This window comes from Mus caroli, unplaced genomic scaffold (genome assembly GCF_978045245.1).
Source record: "Mus caroli unplaced genomic scaffold, Mus_caroli_1 scaffold_6, whole genome shotgun sequence".
In the NCBI taxonomy this organism is placed as follows: Eukaryota; Metazoa; Chordata; class Mammalia; order Rodentia; family Muridae; genus Mus; species Mus caroli.
This window is the reverse complement of record NW_028227261.1, coordinates 106,061,808-106,081,417: the sequence shown is the minus strand read 5'-3', so window position 1 is coordinate 106,081,417 and position 19,610 is coordinate 106,061,808. Positions and strand designations below refer to the sequence as shown.

Below are 19,610 nucleotides of genomic sequence, written 5' to 3'. Positions count from 1 at the left end.
GGTACCCTGAGGATATGTTAAAAGACCACTCACTGGGAAAAATTCAAGCCCAAGTATAAGCTGTAATTATGATCCTAGCCATATGAAACCTTGTGTCAGGCTGCGCCTTCCTCATAGATTCCCAAAGTTTCTGAGGTGGAAGGGACTTTGAAGGACTGCAGAGAACAGAACAGTTATGGGGAGGAGTTCAAGGTTGGGAGTTTCAGCCGGAAAGAAAATGATAAAAGCTACTGAACAATAGGATTTGATTTAAATGGACGTGTTTAAGCTGGAGCTTTGTAATCATGTGTGAACGCTAACTTCATGAATTTTAGATCTGAGAGCAAGAAAGGATGTTCAGAGATCACATGACCTGGTCCCTGCGATCCCTGTTCCATTAGGAGCCTCAGATGCTCCCAAGATTTGCTAATATACTACAGTCCTGGCTATTTAGCTGAGAATGTAGGCTGTTGTCAGCCTTCAGGGGAGCATGGGCTGGAAAGTTCAGTGGTTAGCTCCGTCATGTCGGATTTCATGATGGTTCTGAAGTCTCAGAATTATTAGCTATCATGATTATTGCAATCTGTTTGGGTATTCATTTGTGTTTGAGTGTTCCCAGTCGGACTAGGCAGATAGCAGACACTGGGAAGGTTAGGCGTTTTCTGTAGACACGCCTTTTGATAAGTCCTTCACTGACTGGCTCCCCTATACGGAATTCTAACACATACCAGGTCCCTTGAGGCCAGACTCCTTCCTCACAACTGACCTCCTGGCCTTCTTTGAGAGAGCTGCAAAGTCCCACTCTAGTTGAGGCCCACGCGTACAGGTTGCCCTTGTCTAGGGACTGAGTTCTTTGCCGACAATGATACGTGCTCCTTCTGTGGCTGGGAAATGGGAGAGTCGAAGATTTCTACATCTGCATATTTTTTGTCTATGCTAAGTGGATCAACTAGAGAAGAGGGACTTGTAAGAGCGTCCCTTTCCTCATGCTGAATCGGAGACAAGTATTTCTTTTAACTGTGAAGTGAGTTTTTGTGTGTTTAGAAAGTTGGGTGTGGAGCTAGTGTGAAGGGAGGTGATGATAATACGGTTTTCGCGGGCCGTGTTCCAGCGTGTCTGTGCCAGTCAGCCTCCACAGGCTGCTTCTGGGCGAGGAGAGTCACAGACTGGATTTTTGCGCATGTTTTATTTTCTTCTACTCAGTATTAAAGGGCAATTCTTAAGAAACTCATTTATTAAAACTCCCGTATTGTCCCAGCACACACAGCCTAAGACGTTATTTTGCTAACCTCGCTGTGTCTTGGGGATGTTGTTCAGTAGCAGCAGCGGTTTTTGCCTCTAACTCTGAGGGCTTTTTAGAAGTGATTCTCTCCAGAACCTTGGGCGCATTTTCCTTCAAAAGAAGATAATGGTTCCTAAAGGTCTGGAAAAGATCCATCGCAACTTCTGCGTGAAAGATGGACTTTTCTCTTTCAGCAGAGGAGGAAGGCTCAGGAGCAGGGGCTCACAGGAAACATTCCAAGTGTGGACCGTGCAAGTACAAGGCTGAGTGTGACGAGGATGCGGAGAACGTTGGGTGAGTTGTGGGGAAAGGCGCGGATTGCTTTCTAGGCCACTTCCCCCGCGATGTCGGAAGAGCGTGCTACCCGGGCCTGGAGGTTCTGCGCATGCGTACTTACGTTTTGGCTATTGCTGTTAGCCCTTAGCTATTCTGACCGTCACACTTTTTAAGTTGATGTTGGTATAATAACTGTTTAAATGTTTAGAATGAGAATCAGTTTACAGTTTTTGAGTTCTATTTGTGTCCTTTAAAAATAATTTTGATAGCTGTATTAAAAAGCCCCAGGACACCTCCACCAAAAGAGCCAAAGAATAGTTCCCGCGACATTCCGCCTTCCTCCGTTAGCCCCTTGGTAATCCACCACCAAGCCCGGGGACTTCGCCCCAACAAAATTGTAAACGTTGTTAGGTTTTCGTGTAAGACTCTTGCTGTATCGTGACAGCTGTGATTGGTGAGTTGACCGTCCTGGTTGCCAGTTACACTGCGATTGTAACAACATTTTTACTTTCTGTACAACAAGGAAAAGCTTTGTAAATAAAATCTTAACATTTTGGGTCTGTTTTTTTTTAAAAATTGTGTATATTAATAATGATTTATTCATGAAAACTGTTGAATTGTTCCAGTCCCTCTGCTAGCATCTATAATGCCCAGCTTCTGTTTCTTCTCTTGCAATTTTATGCAAAAACTTAGTGTGTTTTCGTGCATTCAGAAAAATTTAAGAAATTTTCAAAAATGTAGCTGTATTAACTATTTTATATAATCAAAACTTATTCTTATAAATCTCAGTTTAGTAGTTCATGTGGTTTCTCTTATCCGTGTCCTGCTTACACCAAGGTGAGTTTAATGGCCAACAGACTCAGTGGTTTCCTCCGCATTCCTTGAAAGAAGTACAGTGACAAGCTGGCATCAGTCAGCTGTCAGTTCTTCTTTCATCAGAACCATGTTTGCGTACTCCCTACCTTGTTTTTTTCCTTTCCCTACAGTGTTTAATTTGTGCATATTTGATTTTCAAAGCTTTGATACTGACTTGAGGACCTGACAGCTAGATGAATCTTCTTCATATTTTGTTTCCTCTAGTGCATAGTCAAAAACACTCATTTTATAGAGATTTGTACTTTATTCCTTTTTGTATATTATTTTTGTGCTTTTAGATCCTGTGTTTTATTCAGTGCTTAATTCTCTTTCATCAAAATAGTGTATTAATTAGCATTAATGCCCAGAGTGAGTTTATAAATCAAGACCATATCATTTTCAATGTTATCGGCATAATATGAACTATTTGAGTGGCATTTGGTAAAATTAGATGCTTGGTATAAATGAATATAGGAAAGTGACTTCAGAATTTTTCTTTGTTTTGTTTTGTTTTTTTGAGACAGGTTTTTCACTGAGTAGCCTTGGCTGTCCTGGAACTCACTCTGTAGACCTGGCTGGCCTTGAACTCACAGAGCCTGCTTTTGTCTCCTCAGAGCTGGAAATAAAGGCACGTGCCACAACCACCTGGCGACTTCAGAAATTTTAATGTGTGTTGTTTCTACACATTGTTTACAGGACTGGCCTGTGATTTGATGTGTGAGAACTGTTTTTTTTTTTTTTAAATCCAAAGAAGACAGTGGTCCATAGGACAGAGAGAAATGATACCAATCTCCAGAACAGATACTGTGCTGTCCTTCCTCAAATGTTACGAATGATAACGCATGGTGGAACAGCTGTGTGTGTGTGTGTGTGTGTGTGAGAGAGAGAGAGAGAGAGAGAGAGAGAGAGAGAGAGAGAGAATGAATTACTCTTTTCATTACTTTTCCTTAGGACAGTTTTATTATAGTGTTCATAGGCTACATATCTGCCCATGATTGATTGGCTCAGTATATTTGTCGGTTTTTATTCCTTTAACAATACCTCTATCCGGCCCTATTTTGTATGTTTCTTGGCTGTCACTGTTTATGTAGAAACCAGTTCTAAGCATAGAGAGTGGGCACCGACGGGGGAGGGCTTACCTCCAGGCAGAGGAGAACATGGGCTGCACTGAATAGCCAAGGCCAGGCAAGGAGATGATGAGACAGTAAGAAAACATTGAACAACAGTAGAAGGCTAACATGATAAAGTCTAGAATTGTATAGGGGCCAAACATCTGGGCACATCTGTGAAGGAGTTTCTAGACTGAGTTAACCTAGGTAAGATGCCATACCCTAAATGTGGAGACACCTTTCTATGGGCTGGATAAATAGAGTAAACCTGAACACCAGCAGTCCTCTCTCCCCACTTCCTGACACAGGATGCCATGTGACCAGCCAGCTGCCTCAAGTTACCGCTGCCATGACTTTCCCACCATTAACTGTGACGCAAACCCTCTTATTAGTTGCTTACTTACTGTTCGATCGCTGTGAAGAGACCCCGCGATGAAGGCAATGTAAAGCCTAAAGCATTCGGTTGGGTTTTGCTTTAGTTTCAGAGGGTTGTTCCATGACCATCATGGCGGGGAGGGTGGCATCAGGTAGTCGGGCCTGGCACGGGAGCAGTAGTTGAAGCTTACATCCTGGTCCTCAGGCAGGAGGCAGATGCTGGTGTGGGAGAGGTTGCTATAGGAGAGAGGGAAAGGGAGAGAGAATGGGCCTGGTGGACCCCCTCTCTGCCCCCTAGCCCAATACCTCCTAATCCTTCCTAAACATTTCAACAACTGGAAACCAAACATTCAAATATATGAGCCATTTTAATTCAAACCACCATAGCTCCCTGGTCTACACTGCTTTTCTCAGGCATTTCTCGATAGCCAGGAAAGTAGCAAAGGAATACCATAGTGGTCCACAAATTGACTTCATAATCCACTGCTTATGCGACTTGCGGTTTGAAAGATAATGCTCTCAAACATAACTATCATAGCGATAGATCTCACATAGTTTTAGATATGGGTAGCCATTAAAATGTTTTATCTTTCTCATTTCGTAATATCTTTGCTGTCAGAAGAAATGCTGCATAATCTATCTAGTGTCTTACACTTAAGGTTCCTTCCACTGTTAATCGATACATTGAAGGAAATTCAGGACGTTGAAAGAAGGAGTAATGGTACCATGGAAATTAATTTTGTTAAGAGAAAGGGCTATATTTTTCTAACTTCAGCTGTTTAATAAAAATTTAATTAATTATACTGTATAAATTCCTCTGTCCTTTTATAGCTCCTTTCTTTAAAATTTTGTATTTTTTTTGTACGTGTGTGTGTGTGTGTGTGTGTGTGTGTGTGTGTGTGTGTACACAGGCACCTTCTGAGGCCATAAGAGGGTATTGGATCCCCTAGAGCTGCAGGCTGCAAGTACGGAGAGTTGTGAGCTGCTAATTGTTGTGAGCTAATGGAGGTGCTGAGAATTAGACTCTGGTCCCCTCCTGACAGAGCGAGTGGCAAGCACTCTTAACCACAGAGATCTTCATTCCAGCCATGTCCCCTCCCCTTTTAAAGTCTGTTTGCATGTCAGGTGTGTGCATGCCATGACCCACGGGGAGTTCAGAGAGAGGATAGCTTTGGGTGTTAGTCCTCACTGTCCACCTTGCTTGAGACAGAGGTTTCTCTGTTTTTCTTTGTTTGTTTTTCTGCTACTGTATGTGCTGGCTCCCTGGTCTCGCAGTCTCCTGACGTTGCTGCTCATCTCATAGAGCACGGGGATTACAGACCTGGTCCACCATGCTTTGCTTTCTGAGGGTTCTGGGGATTTGAACTCAGGTCCTCACACTTGCTTGGTAAGCACTGTATACTCACTGAGCCCCACACCCCCAGCTTCCTTTCTCCTCTTTTAAGACAAGGTCTTACCAATTTAGCTGAACCTAGCTTTGAACCTCCTACCCTCCAGCTTCAGCCTCTCGGGTGCTAGGATTATTGGCATGTGACATCATTGTCTGACTTGCCTTGCTTTCTTGGGGAGAGTATGTACATTTCAGCATATTCTTGAAGTTTCTTATCTAATTTTTCCACTGGCTTCCCTGGCCGTTGTCCGGAGGGCAGAGAAGCGCAGTGCTGATTTTCCATGGGAGTTTGAGCTCAGAAGCCTGGAGAGGCTTGGTGTTGGTAGGCCTTTGACAAAGACTTTATTTATCCTTTGTGCTGTGTGAGGGTTTCTGGTGTGGCGTTTTTCTCTGTTAGACTTGACTTCCCACTCTGCCTTGTACTTTGGGCTTTTGTGTTTGTTTGTAAAATGAGTTTTCTGGGATAGGAAGATAGCTCAGTTGGTGAGGTACTTGATGTCCCTGTGTGTGGACTTGGGTTTGATCCCAGCCCTTAGGTGAAAATCTGGGTGGGATGGGGCAGGTGTATATAACCCTAGCCCTGGAGAGGTAGAGACACACAGGTTCCTGGCCCAAGCTGGTTAGCCATCAAAGACTAATAGCTCAGTTGGTAGAGTACTTGCCCTAAACCCAGGGTTCAATTTCCTGCACTTTATAAACAGACTTTGGTGTGATGTGTCTGTAACCCCAGCACTCAAGAAATGGAGTCCTGAAGTTCAGGGTCGTTCTCTGGTACACCGCGAATATGAATGAGGCCAGCTTGGGTAAGATGAGACTGTCTTAGAAAACAGTCAACCACCCACCCACCCACCCCCAAAAGCAAAACAAAGCGTTCTTCCCTCTTGTTAGGTTGCTAGCTGCTGTTTATAGGTATTTCCATGTGTGCCTTGCCGGTGACCTTGACTGAGCTTTGCCTTTCTGCCTCCTCAAACACAAGACAAGAGAGTCTCTGGGCAGCATCTAGTTTAGGAATAACTGAAATGTCAAACGAGCCTATACCTTTCCTACTCAGAAATGATTGCGGTCTCTGTTGCTTACTTTCTCTCCCGCCCTGCTTGCTGGCTTCTTTTTAGTCATTCACAATTTAAATCACTGGGGCAAGAGATGGCTCAGCCTCAGCAATTAGGAACAGTTACTGCGCTTGCACTGGACCCAGGTTCAGTTCCCAGCGCCCATGTCGGGTGGGTTCACACTACCTGTAGCTCTAGCTTTAGGAGATGGAGCTCCTAGCGCTTTGGTGGGTGGCATCTGCACTGGTATGCACATACCCACATACAGGCACACACGTAAGCACACACAACTTAGAAATCAAATGACTTCTGAGCTCCTCTCCCTCTTCCCGAGGCAGACTGTGTTTTTCCTGGGGCACCCGAGCTTTTCATGGGGTTTGGTGGCTGCATCCTCATTACTTACCTGGTGGGTTTATATCTGGAGGTATGTAGCTGAGGTTCCCAAACCAGCAGCTCCCTTCCTTGTGAGTGAGGTTTCAGTACTCCAGTGTGAGGGCTGTGAAGTACGGGGATTTCTTTGGGTGGCTTCTTCAGCCTTAAGCCGCGTGATCAGCATGCCCTTTTACACTGAGGCACATTTCTAAACTCTGCGTTCTTGGAGTTACCCTTCCGCCCATCTCCCTTTTCTCAAGGGCACTTCTAATTTGTCCCAGGCTTCAGTTCTTGCTACAAGTCAGCTAGTGGCCATGTTTCTGAGCAGTGTGGCTACTAATGAGAGGATCCTTCTCTTTGGTGCCTTTCTGCACCCGACCCCAGGCCCTGCCTAGGAACGGTCTGAGGTACAGCCCCCAGGCATGGCACCGATACAGGTGAGATACAAAAGTCTCCAAATGGTTCTCTTTGAGCTTTGTGGGCTGTGCTTTATGGAAGTTGTCTCTGCTCTTCTGTGTGCTTGATGCAGTCTGCTCTTTGGGGCTGCTTTTCCCTTTTACCTCTGCATGATATAAATAACTGAGAACCGCTAAGAGAACTGTACAGGTGTGGCAGGCAGACAGCACTGAGAGCAGGCTAACTCGCCTGGGGGACATCTTGGTCGGCCTGCTGCCGGTTGTCTGATGGGTCTAAGCCAGGAAAAGCTTCGCTTTTCCTTCTGAAAGCTTTATGTGCTTCTCATAGTTTCTTTCTGCTTTGTTTCCACACAGAGATGCCACTGATGGCTGCTATTTGGCATTGCCTGATTGTGGACATTCAGAATAATAGACTTAAAAATAATTGAGGGGATTCACAAGGCCCCACAGCTATCAGAGGAGCTATTGGCCGTTAATGGCTACTGGGGGAGAGGGAGAGGGCATGTATTTTCTTCAGGGTGTAGCTTTTGGTAAGTTGCCCATGATCCAGTAATAACCCCACACCCCTGCTCATGCAAGCAACCCTAATTGCCTTCCTGGGGTCATTGAGAAGAAGACAAGGGGCTGGAGAGATGGCTCAGCTGTTAAAGGCTAGGCTCACATACAAAAACACAAGAAACAGTAGGAGGGGGACTTCCTTAAAGAAGGGCTCCAGAGGGAATGAGAGGGCGAAGAAGAGAGGTAAGGGGACGAATAGGATCAAAATTCATGGTATACATGTATGAAATTGTCTGTCAGATAATAAAAATAAAAATCAATTAGTTTAATGAATTTCTACAGTGGTCCTTTAGACTATTATAGAAACATAATTTTAAGTTCTTTCTCTGCTGGTAATAGAAAATAAATACTATTCAATGGTATTTATTTTATGTGAAGTGTAATCTGGATGTTAGCAAAAAAAAAGTTATTTGTTTTCTAGAAATAACTTCTGAGGGTTTCCAGTAAAGGTTTTCCTCGATAGATTTGTCTTTAAGGTACAGACCTTCATCTCTCCACAACCTCTAGTCTTCTGAATGTCCTTATAGTGTCTTTTCTTGCCTTGTACCCTCCTCCCCCATGCTCCCTTTGTCTGGAGTTCCATACCTGTTTATCTATTTTAACCCATTCCTTCTAGATGGAAATGAAGTGTGAATTAGGTAGAATGTTGCCACCTCTTCTTGGAAGCATTTTCCATGATCTCTATGAGTTCTTTCTTGGTCTTGAAGAACAACATCTGTGTGACACTATGTTTTGTATATCATGCGGCCACTGGCAGGTTGTAAGGTCCCTAGAACTAGGCACTTTGCTGTGATAAGACATCATGATCAAGGCAACTTATAAAAGCATTCATTTGGGACTTACAGTTTTAGTGGTTTAGCCCATGGCTATTGTGGAAGGTGGCATGGTGGGAGGCAGGCATGGTGCTAGAGCAGAAGCTGAGAGATCACCACATCTTGAGACATAATCACGAGACAGAGAGAGAGAGAGAGAGAGAGAGAGAGAGGAGAGAGGAGGGGAGGGGAAGGAGGGAGGGGGAGGGAGAGAGAGAGGGGGGAGGGGAGGGAGGGAGGGAGGGGGAGAGAGAGAGAGAGAGAGAAGGAGGAGTAGGAAGAGGAAGAGAAGGAGGTAGAGGAGGAGGAGGAGAAGGGAGGGAGGGAGGGAGCATGGGAACTAATTGGGAATGAGGAATGGTGACACATTGTGACCACAGTGACACATCTCCTCCAACAAGACCACACCTCCTAATTCTTCCCAAACAGTTCCACCAAATGGGGACTAAACATTCAAATGTAGGGGCCTTCGGTGGCCATTCTCATTCAAACCACCACAAGTTGGGGGGCTTCCTGTGGTCCTTCATTGTTTGGTTAATAGCAGTCTGTGGTTTGGATCTGTTATTCACTTAGAGCTACTTGTGAGGATTTAATGTATTGAACTTGTGACAGGCTTGATTAGTCGATTGTTAAATCTAAATAAACTCACCAGCTTTAGTTTAAGTCAGTGTTTTCCTAACTGCTAAGTAAACTGTTGAGATGAAATGGCACTTTCCGTGCAGTTAGAGGAATGAACACAAAGGTTAGCTTTGTTTGAATGATAGTCCAATGATGCCTCTCAAGCATGCACACCATTTGAAACATTTCAAAGGGTTCCCCCCGCCCAGACCTTATTTTGGTTCTGTCAGCAGTGTTAGGAGGTATTGTTCCAATTTTAAAGACTGGAAGCTGCAATTTACCAAAATCATAGCCCTAAATCATACGAGTCATTTTATTTAGTCATTTATTTACTTACGTATGCATGCATTTATGCCTTTGAAACTCACAGTGTGAGGAACTGAAAAGCATAGAGAGGCTTTGCAGGGGAAGGTCTCTTCCCCACCCATGTTCCCAGTCACTCAGTTGCCTTCAGTCATTGCGATTTGTTTTGTTTACTCTTCCCGGGGTGTTCCGTGCATGTCCAAGCAGATACACAGACACATTCATTTTCTTTTATAAAGGCATCCGAGCACAGGCTGCGTGTTACTTAAAGTTTTTATTGTAGCATCTGTATTATACCCAGAAGTGTTTAACCCACATGTGTAATTAGGCAGCTACTGTGTACCTGGCTATAAAGTAAAACCTTGCCAGCGTTGTAGTATCAGCCTCACCGGGGAATGAAAGGGCAGTAGTGTTGCCAGTAAAGCTTGTAGAACAGGAACCTCCTGGAGCCTCTGAATGGAAGCTGGGCTTTGGCGTGGTGGAGGTTACGACATCGCCTCCTCTGACATTAAAGAAGTTGGAGTTATTGTTGAAGCTCCCTTCAGCTGAAACATCTGGCAGGATTCACTGTTTAAGAAGATTTATTTTATTTTGCTTTATGTGTATAAGTGCTTGCCTGCATATATGTATGTGTACCATGTGTGCGCCTCATGCCAGTGGAGGACAGAAATGGGTGCCAGATTCCCTGGAATTAGAATTATAGACAGTTGTGAGGCACCATGCAGGTGATGGGACCCAAATCCAGATCCTCTTAAAGAGCAGCCAGTGCACTTAACTACGGAGTCATTCTCTAGACTCTCTGATAGGATTCTAATAAGTGTATGTATATATACATACAAATATATACATATAAATGGATATGTACATAGAACATATATATGTGTGTGCCACACACACACACACAGAGCTGTGCATATTTGGAGGTGAGAGGACAAATTCCAGGAGTTGGTTGGTTCTTTTCATTATGTGAGTCCTGGGCATTGAACTCGGGTCCCCAGGCTTGTCATTGTGTGCTTTATCCCATTGAATCATTCTTCTTAGCCTCACTATGTTTTCCTTTGATTATTATTTAAGATTTTTTTCTATTTATGTATGTGTGTTTATTTACGTGTCTGTATGTGCAGGTGCTTAGAGAGACCAGAAGAGGGCTTTGGGCTTCCTGGAGCTTGAGCTTCAATGTTGGTGTCGAGAACCAACCCTGGTCTTCTGCAGCAGATGCTCTTAACCTCTCAGCCATCCCTGCAGACCCCTTTGAAAATATTATTATAGTTTTGTATGTGCATTGGTGTTTTGTCTACATATATGTCTGTGTGCCACAAGCCAGGTGAAGGGCAGGAGAGGATGTTAGACCTCATGGAACTGGAGTTAAAGATAGTTGTGATCCACCATATAAGTGATAGGAACAAGCCTGGGTTCTCTGAAAGAACAGCAAGTGCTCTTAACTCTTTCTGATTGATAGAGAAAGGTGTTATATTTTTATATGTGTGTCCGTGTGTCTGCCTGCAGAGGGCACGAGGGTGTTGGCTTCTTAGAGCTGGGGTTATGAGCTGGTTGTGAACTGCCTGATGTGGGTGCTGGGAAGCAAACTCTTGTCCTATGGAAGAACAGCAAGCATCCTTCAAGGCTGAGCTTTCTTTCTTTCTTTTGTCTTCCATTGCCATTCTCTGTTCAGTCTGTTTCCCTGACTTGAAAAAAGAACCAATGTTTGGCTTTAGTGATCTTTTTAAAAAATTTATTTAATTTATTTTAAAATTTATTTATCTTTGCCTTTTATTTCTTCAATATATTCTCTCTCTCTTTCTCTCTCTCTCTTGTTCACATTTAAAAGGGAGGTTTAATAATACTCTTTAAAATCTACCAAAAGGAGATTACAATGCAGGAGGATCATGTAAAATGACCTTACTTCTCAGCATGGCAAATATTAAGAATATACAAAGTCTTAGTGTGGATACTAAAAGTCAGAAAGATACAAAAGATGTCTGCCAAAACCTGTCAGAATTAACCTTACCCAGTCTGAGTGACTGTGGTCTGGCCAACCCTCTGGGCAGACATTTCAGCTGCCCGTCTTTCCTGTAATCAGAAGGAGCTCATGTGCAGATGTCGAAAGAGATGCTCACAGGCAAACACGCTCTCTTCGAAGAGGCCTTGGTTGGTGACATTCCCTGCTGAGAAGTATCTGGCCACCACAAAGAAGGACCCAACACTTGAAGTGTCCCATCTCAGAAGCCAGGCTCCTGGGAGGGGTCATTCTTGATCTCCCTGTGTCACCCGTCAGCCACTTCCTTTCCTGCCTGAGTGCAGGGTGCCTATGCAAGGTTTTCTCAACATTGGCCACAACTGGACTCTGGGCCGTGCTTGAGGATTCTTGTGCTGGCAGGGACCTCCAAATCCTGCTGTGCTTCCTAACTGAGCTTCTGGCAAAGCTTCAGAGGGGAAACCCTGTGCTGAACATGGGACTCATTGCGAGCCTTCAGGACCTCATTATTAAACTGTTTGGAGGGCTGGAGAGATGGCTCAGCAGTTAAGAGCACTGACTGCTCTTCCAAAGGTCCTGAATTCAATTCCAGCAACCACATGGTGGCTCATAACCATCTGTAATGAGATCTGACGGCCTCTTCTGGTATGTCTGAAGACAGCTACAGTGTACTTACATATAATAATAAATATATCTTTAAACTGTTTGGAAACAGGCTTGCTCATGGTTGGCTGTGTGCACTCCTCGGCTTGGGGTGTCCTTGGGCGCTCATGTGTGTCTGTGTGTGTGTGTGTGTGTGTGTGTGTGCATGTATGTATATGCATGTGGGTGTTATGGGTGTCCTTGGGCGCTCGGGTGGGTGTGTGTGTGTGTGTGTATGTATATGCATGTGGGTGTGTGTAGGCCAGAGGAGAACATTGGAGTGACTTTGTTTTTAATTCTCCACATTATTCTCTTGAGTCTAGGGTTTTTCACTGTATATGGACTTTGCCCTATTTGGGGCAGGTTGGTTGGTCAGCAGGCCTTTGTAATTCCACTCCTGCCAGTGGTAGGTCCCAGATGTTCATGGCTATGGATCCTGGATATCTGAATTCAGGCCCTCATCCTTGGGTAGCAAGCATCCTTACCCATTGAGCTATTTCTCTAGTCCCAACCTTTGTTTTTGTTTTTGTTTTTTTTTAATGATTATTTAATTTTATGTGCATTGGTGTCCTCAGAGGATATCAGATCCTCTGGAACTAAGTTACACACAGTTGAGAGCTGCTGTGTGGGTGCTGGGAATTGAACCGAGATCCTCTGGAAGAGCAGCCAGTGAGCCATCTTAATCACTGAGCTATCTCTCCAGCCCCCTTCTCCCAAGTTATTTTTTATGGCAGTGTTTTTCTTTCCATCCCTTATTTTATGACGTAAGTAGAGACACAGAGGTGGGCGACAGAACAGAGGGATATCTCTGGAGAACCGTGGGAGGAGGGAAAGCCCCAAGGCAGGAGCGCCCCTGCTGTGCCACAGAGCAACGGGTGGCAAAGACTTTTCCTAATGTGACCATGCAACAATGCCCATGCTTCAAATTCACTCGAGGCCACAGATTAGCAGAGGTAACGTCATTTCACACACTCCTCCTTGGGCTTTAGAATGTCTTATTTCTCGTTTCCTTTGACATTTGTATTTGTCAGGCTTAAGTGACGTGCCTGATATACCCACCCAGTGAGTGCAGTTAGCGTTGACAAAAATGTTTTGGAGTTTTTCCACTCGTGAGCCTCTTCTCTCATGCCTCACCTTCCGGTCTGTGGGCATCATGCCCTCCACTGCTGCTGGCAGTCTGGGAACATCTGTAGTTGCTGTAATCCGCTGTGTCTGTGGCCTTCGCAATCTAATATTCTCCTCTGCTGCTCACTGCTCCACCGAGCCTGCCTTTACTTAAGATGCTAATTTCATTCCAGTTCTTCGGCAGCCGTAGAAGGCAGGGCCAATGGTTTGCTCATAGTTCTTGGAAGTAGACGCAGTGGTTCCATCCCACTGAGGAGCGCTTGTCTCTGCCAGACATTTGTTAAGGCGGATCCTGGCCGATCCCAGTGCCCACCGTAGACAATGCCACTTGTCAGATGAGTGGTTGTTGTTGCTTCTGACGAGATTGGCACAGCGTCTTGTCTTTTCTGCCAACCTTTTTCATGGCCCTGAATGGGTCTTCAGCTCTCTTCCACTTGCTGCCATTTCTATTTAATTGCTATTTCAAGTTTGCCTTATTTTTGTCTTGTAAACAAGTGGTCGTTTTCTTTTCTGCAGAGAGCTGGGTGGTAAGTCTTTAAGGCTTTGCAGGCGACATGTGCTCTGTTATGGTCACCCGCTTACAAATAGAAATATACAAACCCTTCTTCAGAGCTGGAGAGGTGGTTCAGTGGTTAGGAGCGATTGCTGCTCTTTCAGAGGACCGGAGTTTAGTTCCCAGCACCCATGCCTGGTGTCTCACAGCTGCCTATACCTCCAGTTCCAGGGGAGACCTCATTCTTGCCTCTGTGGGCACATAAAACACACACACAACATAGAAACATCCGATTAGCTTGTCAGCCTTAAACTACTACTATAGGTCCCTTGACTTGACTATCCATTAAATCTTCTGATGATTAGAATATCTGTCTGTCTGTCTGTCTGTCTGTCTACCTTCTCATCCATCCATCCGTCTAGATATTTGGGGACAGACTCATATATCCAAGGCTAGTCTTGAACTCCCTATGTAGCTGCGGATGACCTTGAACTTTTGACCATTTGACTCCACTTCCTGAGTGCTGGGATTACAGGTGTGCACGTGTTGTGTGGTATTGGAGAGTGAAGCCAGGACCTTGTGCACGCTAGGCCAAAACTCTACTGAGTTACACTGTAAGACTATTCTTAGTGCATGACCAAGGTGATAGCGAAGAGTGCCTTAGCTTCTGCTTACTTGTGTATCCTTCCCCCTCACCCTAGGCTTTCATTATTTCTTCTTTCTCTTCACATTCTTGTCCTCTGTCCACATTCACCATAGGTTTGTCCTACAGGCAGGAGATCTGTTGGCTTAGTAGGGCCATTTGCTTCGTCTCTTCCCTCGGTTGCTTCATTTCTACCATCAACGTCCCTCATTCCTGCAGAGCAGACCGAATGGAGGGAGAAAGCTTTCTCTTTTTGGGTCAGTCTTTTTATAACCTTTAAGTTTGACTATTAGTTTCCTTTTCTAATAGTAATTTACCAGAAAGTCCGTTACCTTTGACAGATTGCCTTTTGAAATTAGTTGTATCCATTCTCTTGGTGGCTTGAATGTCGGTCTCTCCTTTACGTGTCAGTTTGCAGCAACTGTCCTTGGCCTCCAGAATAAGCATTCTCTTTGCCTTGAAAGTAAACACATGTACAAGAGTTTTTGGCCTTGCCTAATTTTCATATATAAAACCAACAGTTTTCTATGGAAGGAAGCAAGGGCAGCAGTAGATGCAACGGGAACAGAACAGGCTTTGCATTTGTGTGAACGGCGAGGCGGCTTCTTTATTGGATGTTCCCCACTACCCTCTTCTTTATGCTAAGCTTGGAGGAGAAGAAGAAAACAAGAAAAACGGGGGAGGGGAGCAGGACCCTTTGCTTGATAAATATCTCCACCAGGAATTTAATTCCGAGGTTTTGTCTGAGTAGTGGGGAAGGTCTTTGGACATTGGTTTAATGGTAAAAGTATGGTTCTGGTCGAGTCATGATCTCTGAGCTGGGGCAGCTTTCAGCACTGCATTTCTTTAAACTTTGTTTCCGAGCACACAGTGAGGTTTCTAGTAACTGTGTGAGCTGTGTAAGTCATGCTAAGCCTTCCCTTCCCTTCCCTTCCCTTCCCTTCCCTTCCCTTCCCTTCCCTTCCCTTCCCTTCCCTTCCCTTCCGTCCCCTTCCCTTCCCTTCCCTTCCGTCCCCTTCCCTTTCCTTCCCTTCCCTTCCCTTCCCTTCCCTTCCCTTCCCTTCCCTTCCCTTCCCTTCCCTTCCCTTCCCTTCCCTTCCCTTCCCTTCCCTTCCCTTCCCTTCCCTTCCCCTTTCCGTCCCCTCCCCTCCCCTCCCCTCCCCTCCCCTCCCCTCCCCTCCCCTCCCCTCCCCTCCCCTCCCCTCCCCTCCCTTTCTGTCTCTCTGAACAATAACATTTCCTATATCAGGAGCGCCTCAATGGCAGTATCTAAAAATGTTAGCAAGCCTGAGGTACACATGAGTCAGAGGTACCCCACTCCTCTCCTTTTGGGATGGGGTCTCATGTAGCTCAGGCTGGCCTCGGACTTCCTACATAGCTGTGGAGGACAGTGAACTTTAGTTCTTGTGTGTCTTCCCAGTGCTGGGATTATAGGTGTGCACCATCACTCTTGTTGATGCAGTACTAGGGCTCAAACCCAGGGCTCTGTGGATGCCAGGCCAGCACTCAAGCAACTGACCCACACCTGTAGCCCACTGCTTTTCTTCAGAGGTAATCAGTGGTGGATTAATTTTTTAAGTTCTGAAAGTTGTTTTCTAATGATAAGGGTATATGATTCCATCGTTATCAGTGTTTTATTGATAGCTTAGTAAAAATATGTAATATGCTTGTTTAATTTATGACTGCCAATCTAGAAGAGATATTAAGTGATAAGGTTAGAGCCCAAACTATTTTAGCATTCTGAGATAACCTAAAATTTGTTAAGGTTCCTTGGAGTCCTGGGTTCCAAAAGATAACAGTTAAATGCTTTGAGAACTATACATGTAGAAATGGGTATGTTTTAAGAACCTTGATATGGGCCAAAGTTAAATGTAATTATAAGGAACATTCATAGACTCTTTTCCATGTCATATACAGCATCTAGAATAATTAATGTAATCATTTCTATACTGTATACATGCTTTTCTTGTGGCCTCTTATAGGATACGTAAGCTGGATGGGAGCGTGCGATGTTGAATACTACAGTAAAGAGTAATCGCTGAATAATCTTTAACAATTTAAACTTTGTTAGAAAATTTTGCAAATTAAAAGCATAATCTTGAGATCCAGTTTACAGAAATGAGAACGTACGTGTAATAAAATGATTGTTTCTGAATATTTAGAAGGAGTTCTTGGAAGATATTTTTGCGATCACGCATAGACTCAGATCTTATCCCTTGCTTTTGTGCAGCTGTGCTCTAAACACCAGAGAGCAGTTTGAAGGAGGAAGGTTTGTATAGCTTATGGCTCCAGACATTTCAGTCCATGGCTGCTTAGCCTCTTGTTCTTGGGTAGAAAATCGTGATGTTAGCAGTGTGTGGAGGAGGGACTTGTTCCTTTCATCACATTCAGGAAAGGGTGGGGATGTGGAGACAGGGAGAGACAGAGGGGAGAGAGGGGATGGGGGAAAGAGTGGGAGAGAGAGATGTATAGTCATCACATGCAGGTTTCCAAAATCCTACTTCTTCTCTCCCAACTCCCCAAATCCAAAACAGCGCCATCATCTGGGAGTCAAGCCCATAACATAGGAGCTTGTGGGGACACTTCATAATTAAACCACATCAATGAGTCAATAGGTGGAAGACACTGGGATGCAGGGTTTGGGGACCATTCTAGGGTAGAAACTAGTCAACCATGAAATGTATTGCCTGGTGAGATATGAAGCTAACCATTGCTGCAAGTGTACTGGCAGGCTTGTGACAGTGTATCAGATCTTCCTCAGGGAAACCCTGCCTTGAATGCAAGATTGGACAGAGATGGCTTCCTAAAATCCTTTGCCTCATTGGCTTTCTACAGTGAACATTGAGGTATATGATAGATAGATAGATAGATAGATAGATAGATAGATAGATAGATAGATAGATTGAATGCCCATTGAGATAGATGGTAGACAGACAGACAGAGGGGATGGATGAATGGGAGGAGAGGGAGAAGAGTGGGAGGAGAAAGAGAACTAAATGTGCAAATATAATCATGTATAGTTGGCACTTCTCTGGAATTGTCTGCATTCTCATCTGAGCTCACCCTTTTCTGATCAGCTAGCCTTCTAGGACACTCCCTGGTTATTCTCCTGACTCCCGAATTCTAGAAAGCAAACAATGACATGAGATTGTTATCTTATTTGTTAGTGAATATTTTTCGTATGAATGTAATTTTTTTCTTTTGCTCTAAAGACAACTTTTGTACTTGGAGTAGCACAAAGAATAAGGCGAGCTTTTGTGAATCCTTCTTCCCAACCAAGGGATAGAGTTTTACAGTTGTGCTCTCGCGGCTCATAAAACACCAGAGGAAAGTAACCTTAGAAAGATTAGTTTTGCTCACTGCTTCAGAGGTTGAAGGTTGTGATCCCTGGGCCCTGTTGCTATGGAAACGTGAGTAGTGGGCAGAGAGAGCTTAATGGAGTTGAGCAGCTCACCTTACAGTGCATGAGATGCAGAGAGAGAAGGGCTGACTCTCTTGCTTCCTTCATTTAGACTGCTTTCCACTGTCATCTAGTGATGCTCAAATTATGAATCTATGGATGGGTGAAATCACTGATGTAAACACAGTCCCCCTGCTCCTGTACCTCCCCAAAGTCTTACCTCTGAATTCCACTCTATTAGGAATCAAGGGTTCAACACACAAGTCTTTTGGAGGTCACTTATATTCAAGCCGTAACATTTACTAGAACTCAGGGCTCCCCTTGATTGTCTCTTGCATTCTGCATTTTGTGTAAAGTATTTCCTTGCTTTATTTATTGTTTTATTCTATGTGGTATATCTTTGAACATATATTATTTTGCTGTTGGTTTATTTACCCTTTTTTCCTCTTTGAATTTTTATTTTATATGTGTTGGTGTTTTGCCAGCATGTGTGTCTGTGTACTGTGTGCATGCTGTTCCAATAGAGGCCAGAAGAGGGCAGAAAATCCCCCTGGGGACTGGAGTTGTAGATGGTTGTGAGCCACCCTGTGCTGGGAACAGAACTGTGTGGAAGATCACACAATGCTCTTTGCCATTGAGCCACTTCTCCCACCGTTTGGTTTGTTTAATTTTTTAAACTTTGGTTTTATATATTTGAACTATGCTGTATGCATTGTCCTAGCTTGCCTTCTATGGCTGTGATAAACACTACAATCGAAAGCACCTTGGGGGGAAAAAGTTTATTTGGCTTACATGTCCTTAACACGGCCTGGCATTCAGGGAAGTTGTGGTGTGAGCTGAAACAGAGACCATGAAGAAGTGCTGCTCACTGGCTTATTCCCCAGGGTTTGCCCGGCCTGCTTTTTCAGATACCCCAGGCCGGCCTGCTCATGGGTGGCACTGCCCACAGCTGCCTACTTAGGCTTTCCCTGAACCCTCTCGAGTCAATCATGAATCAAGAAGATGCTCCAGAGCCGGGTGGTGGTGGCACCCGCCTTTAATCCCAGCACTTGGGAGGCAGAGGCAGGCGGATTTCTGAGTTCGAGACCAGCCTGGTCTACAGAGTGAATTCCAGGACAGCCAGGGCTATACAGAGAAACCCTGACTCAAAAAAAAAAAAAAAAAAAAAAAAAATGCTCCAGAGACTTGCCTCCAGGCCAGTCTGATGGAAATATTTTTTTTTTAACTGAGGTTCTTTTTTTCAAGATAACCCAGAGACTTTTATCAGCTTGACAAGAGAGATAGCACATGCATTACCTTTTCAGTGTAATAGTAGTGTTCTTGAGATTCATTTAGGGCACTGTACATGGCTGGAGTCACTGTTGGAATTTGATCGTTGGAGCCATGTGTTTTGATGGCCCCATTCTGCTGCAGATAGTCATTTGAGTCATTTACTGTCTTCTCGTAACAAACACTGTGTGCTTCATGTCTCCTGGTGCACACCGGTAAGGGACTTTCAAGTTCCCAGAAGAGCGACTTCGGGAGGCAAGTCCACATCTAGGTATTCCCGGGAATGAGCATTCTCAGGACGGACATTCCAATAGGCTCTCATGCCAGCACCTGCTCCCCACCCTCCCCTGTGCTTGCTGTTCCCTTTGCTTTAATTCTTATCAACCTTGTGACGTTGGTACCGTGTTTGTGGTCTTAGCTTCCAAAGTCATGATTATAAAAGATGAACCTTGTTAAGTTACACACATCTGTTTAAGCTTCTTCTACTCTTGGTCTATTTTTGCTCCCTTTATTCCCCATCAATTTTATATCTTTTAGGAAATGGGTTTATATTTATGTATTCTGGATTCTAATTTTCTTGTTTGTTATAGGGGCTGTAATTACTCTTTTTTATTTCAAAGTCAGATTTATCAGTTTCTTACCTTTGATCTTCTGACTCTTTTAGTGTTC

General features: G+C 44.3%; 1 protein-coding gene across 4 annotated transcripts in view; it reads left to right on the top strand.

Annotated features, from left to right (window-relative positions):
* Window positions 1–19,610, top strand: part of LOC110293239 (myb/SANT-like DNA-binding domain-containing protein 3) — a 123,259-nt gene that overhangs the window by 75,385 nt on the left and 28,264 nt on the right. For 2 of the 4 annotated variants that reach the window (XM_021161106.3, XM_021161102.3), the window contains one exon: window positions 1,459–1,555. In XM_021161106.3, coding sequence (XP_021016765.1) covers window positions 1,459–1,555 — 97 coding nt within the window. Of the gene's footprint in view, window positions 1–1,455; window positions 1,556–19,610 lie in introns of all 4 variants that reach the window. The other 2 variants (XM_029476611.2, XM_029476610.2) reach the window with 1 other exon arrangement.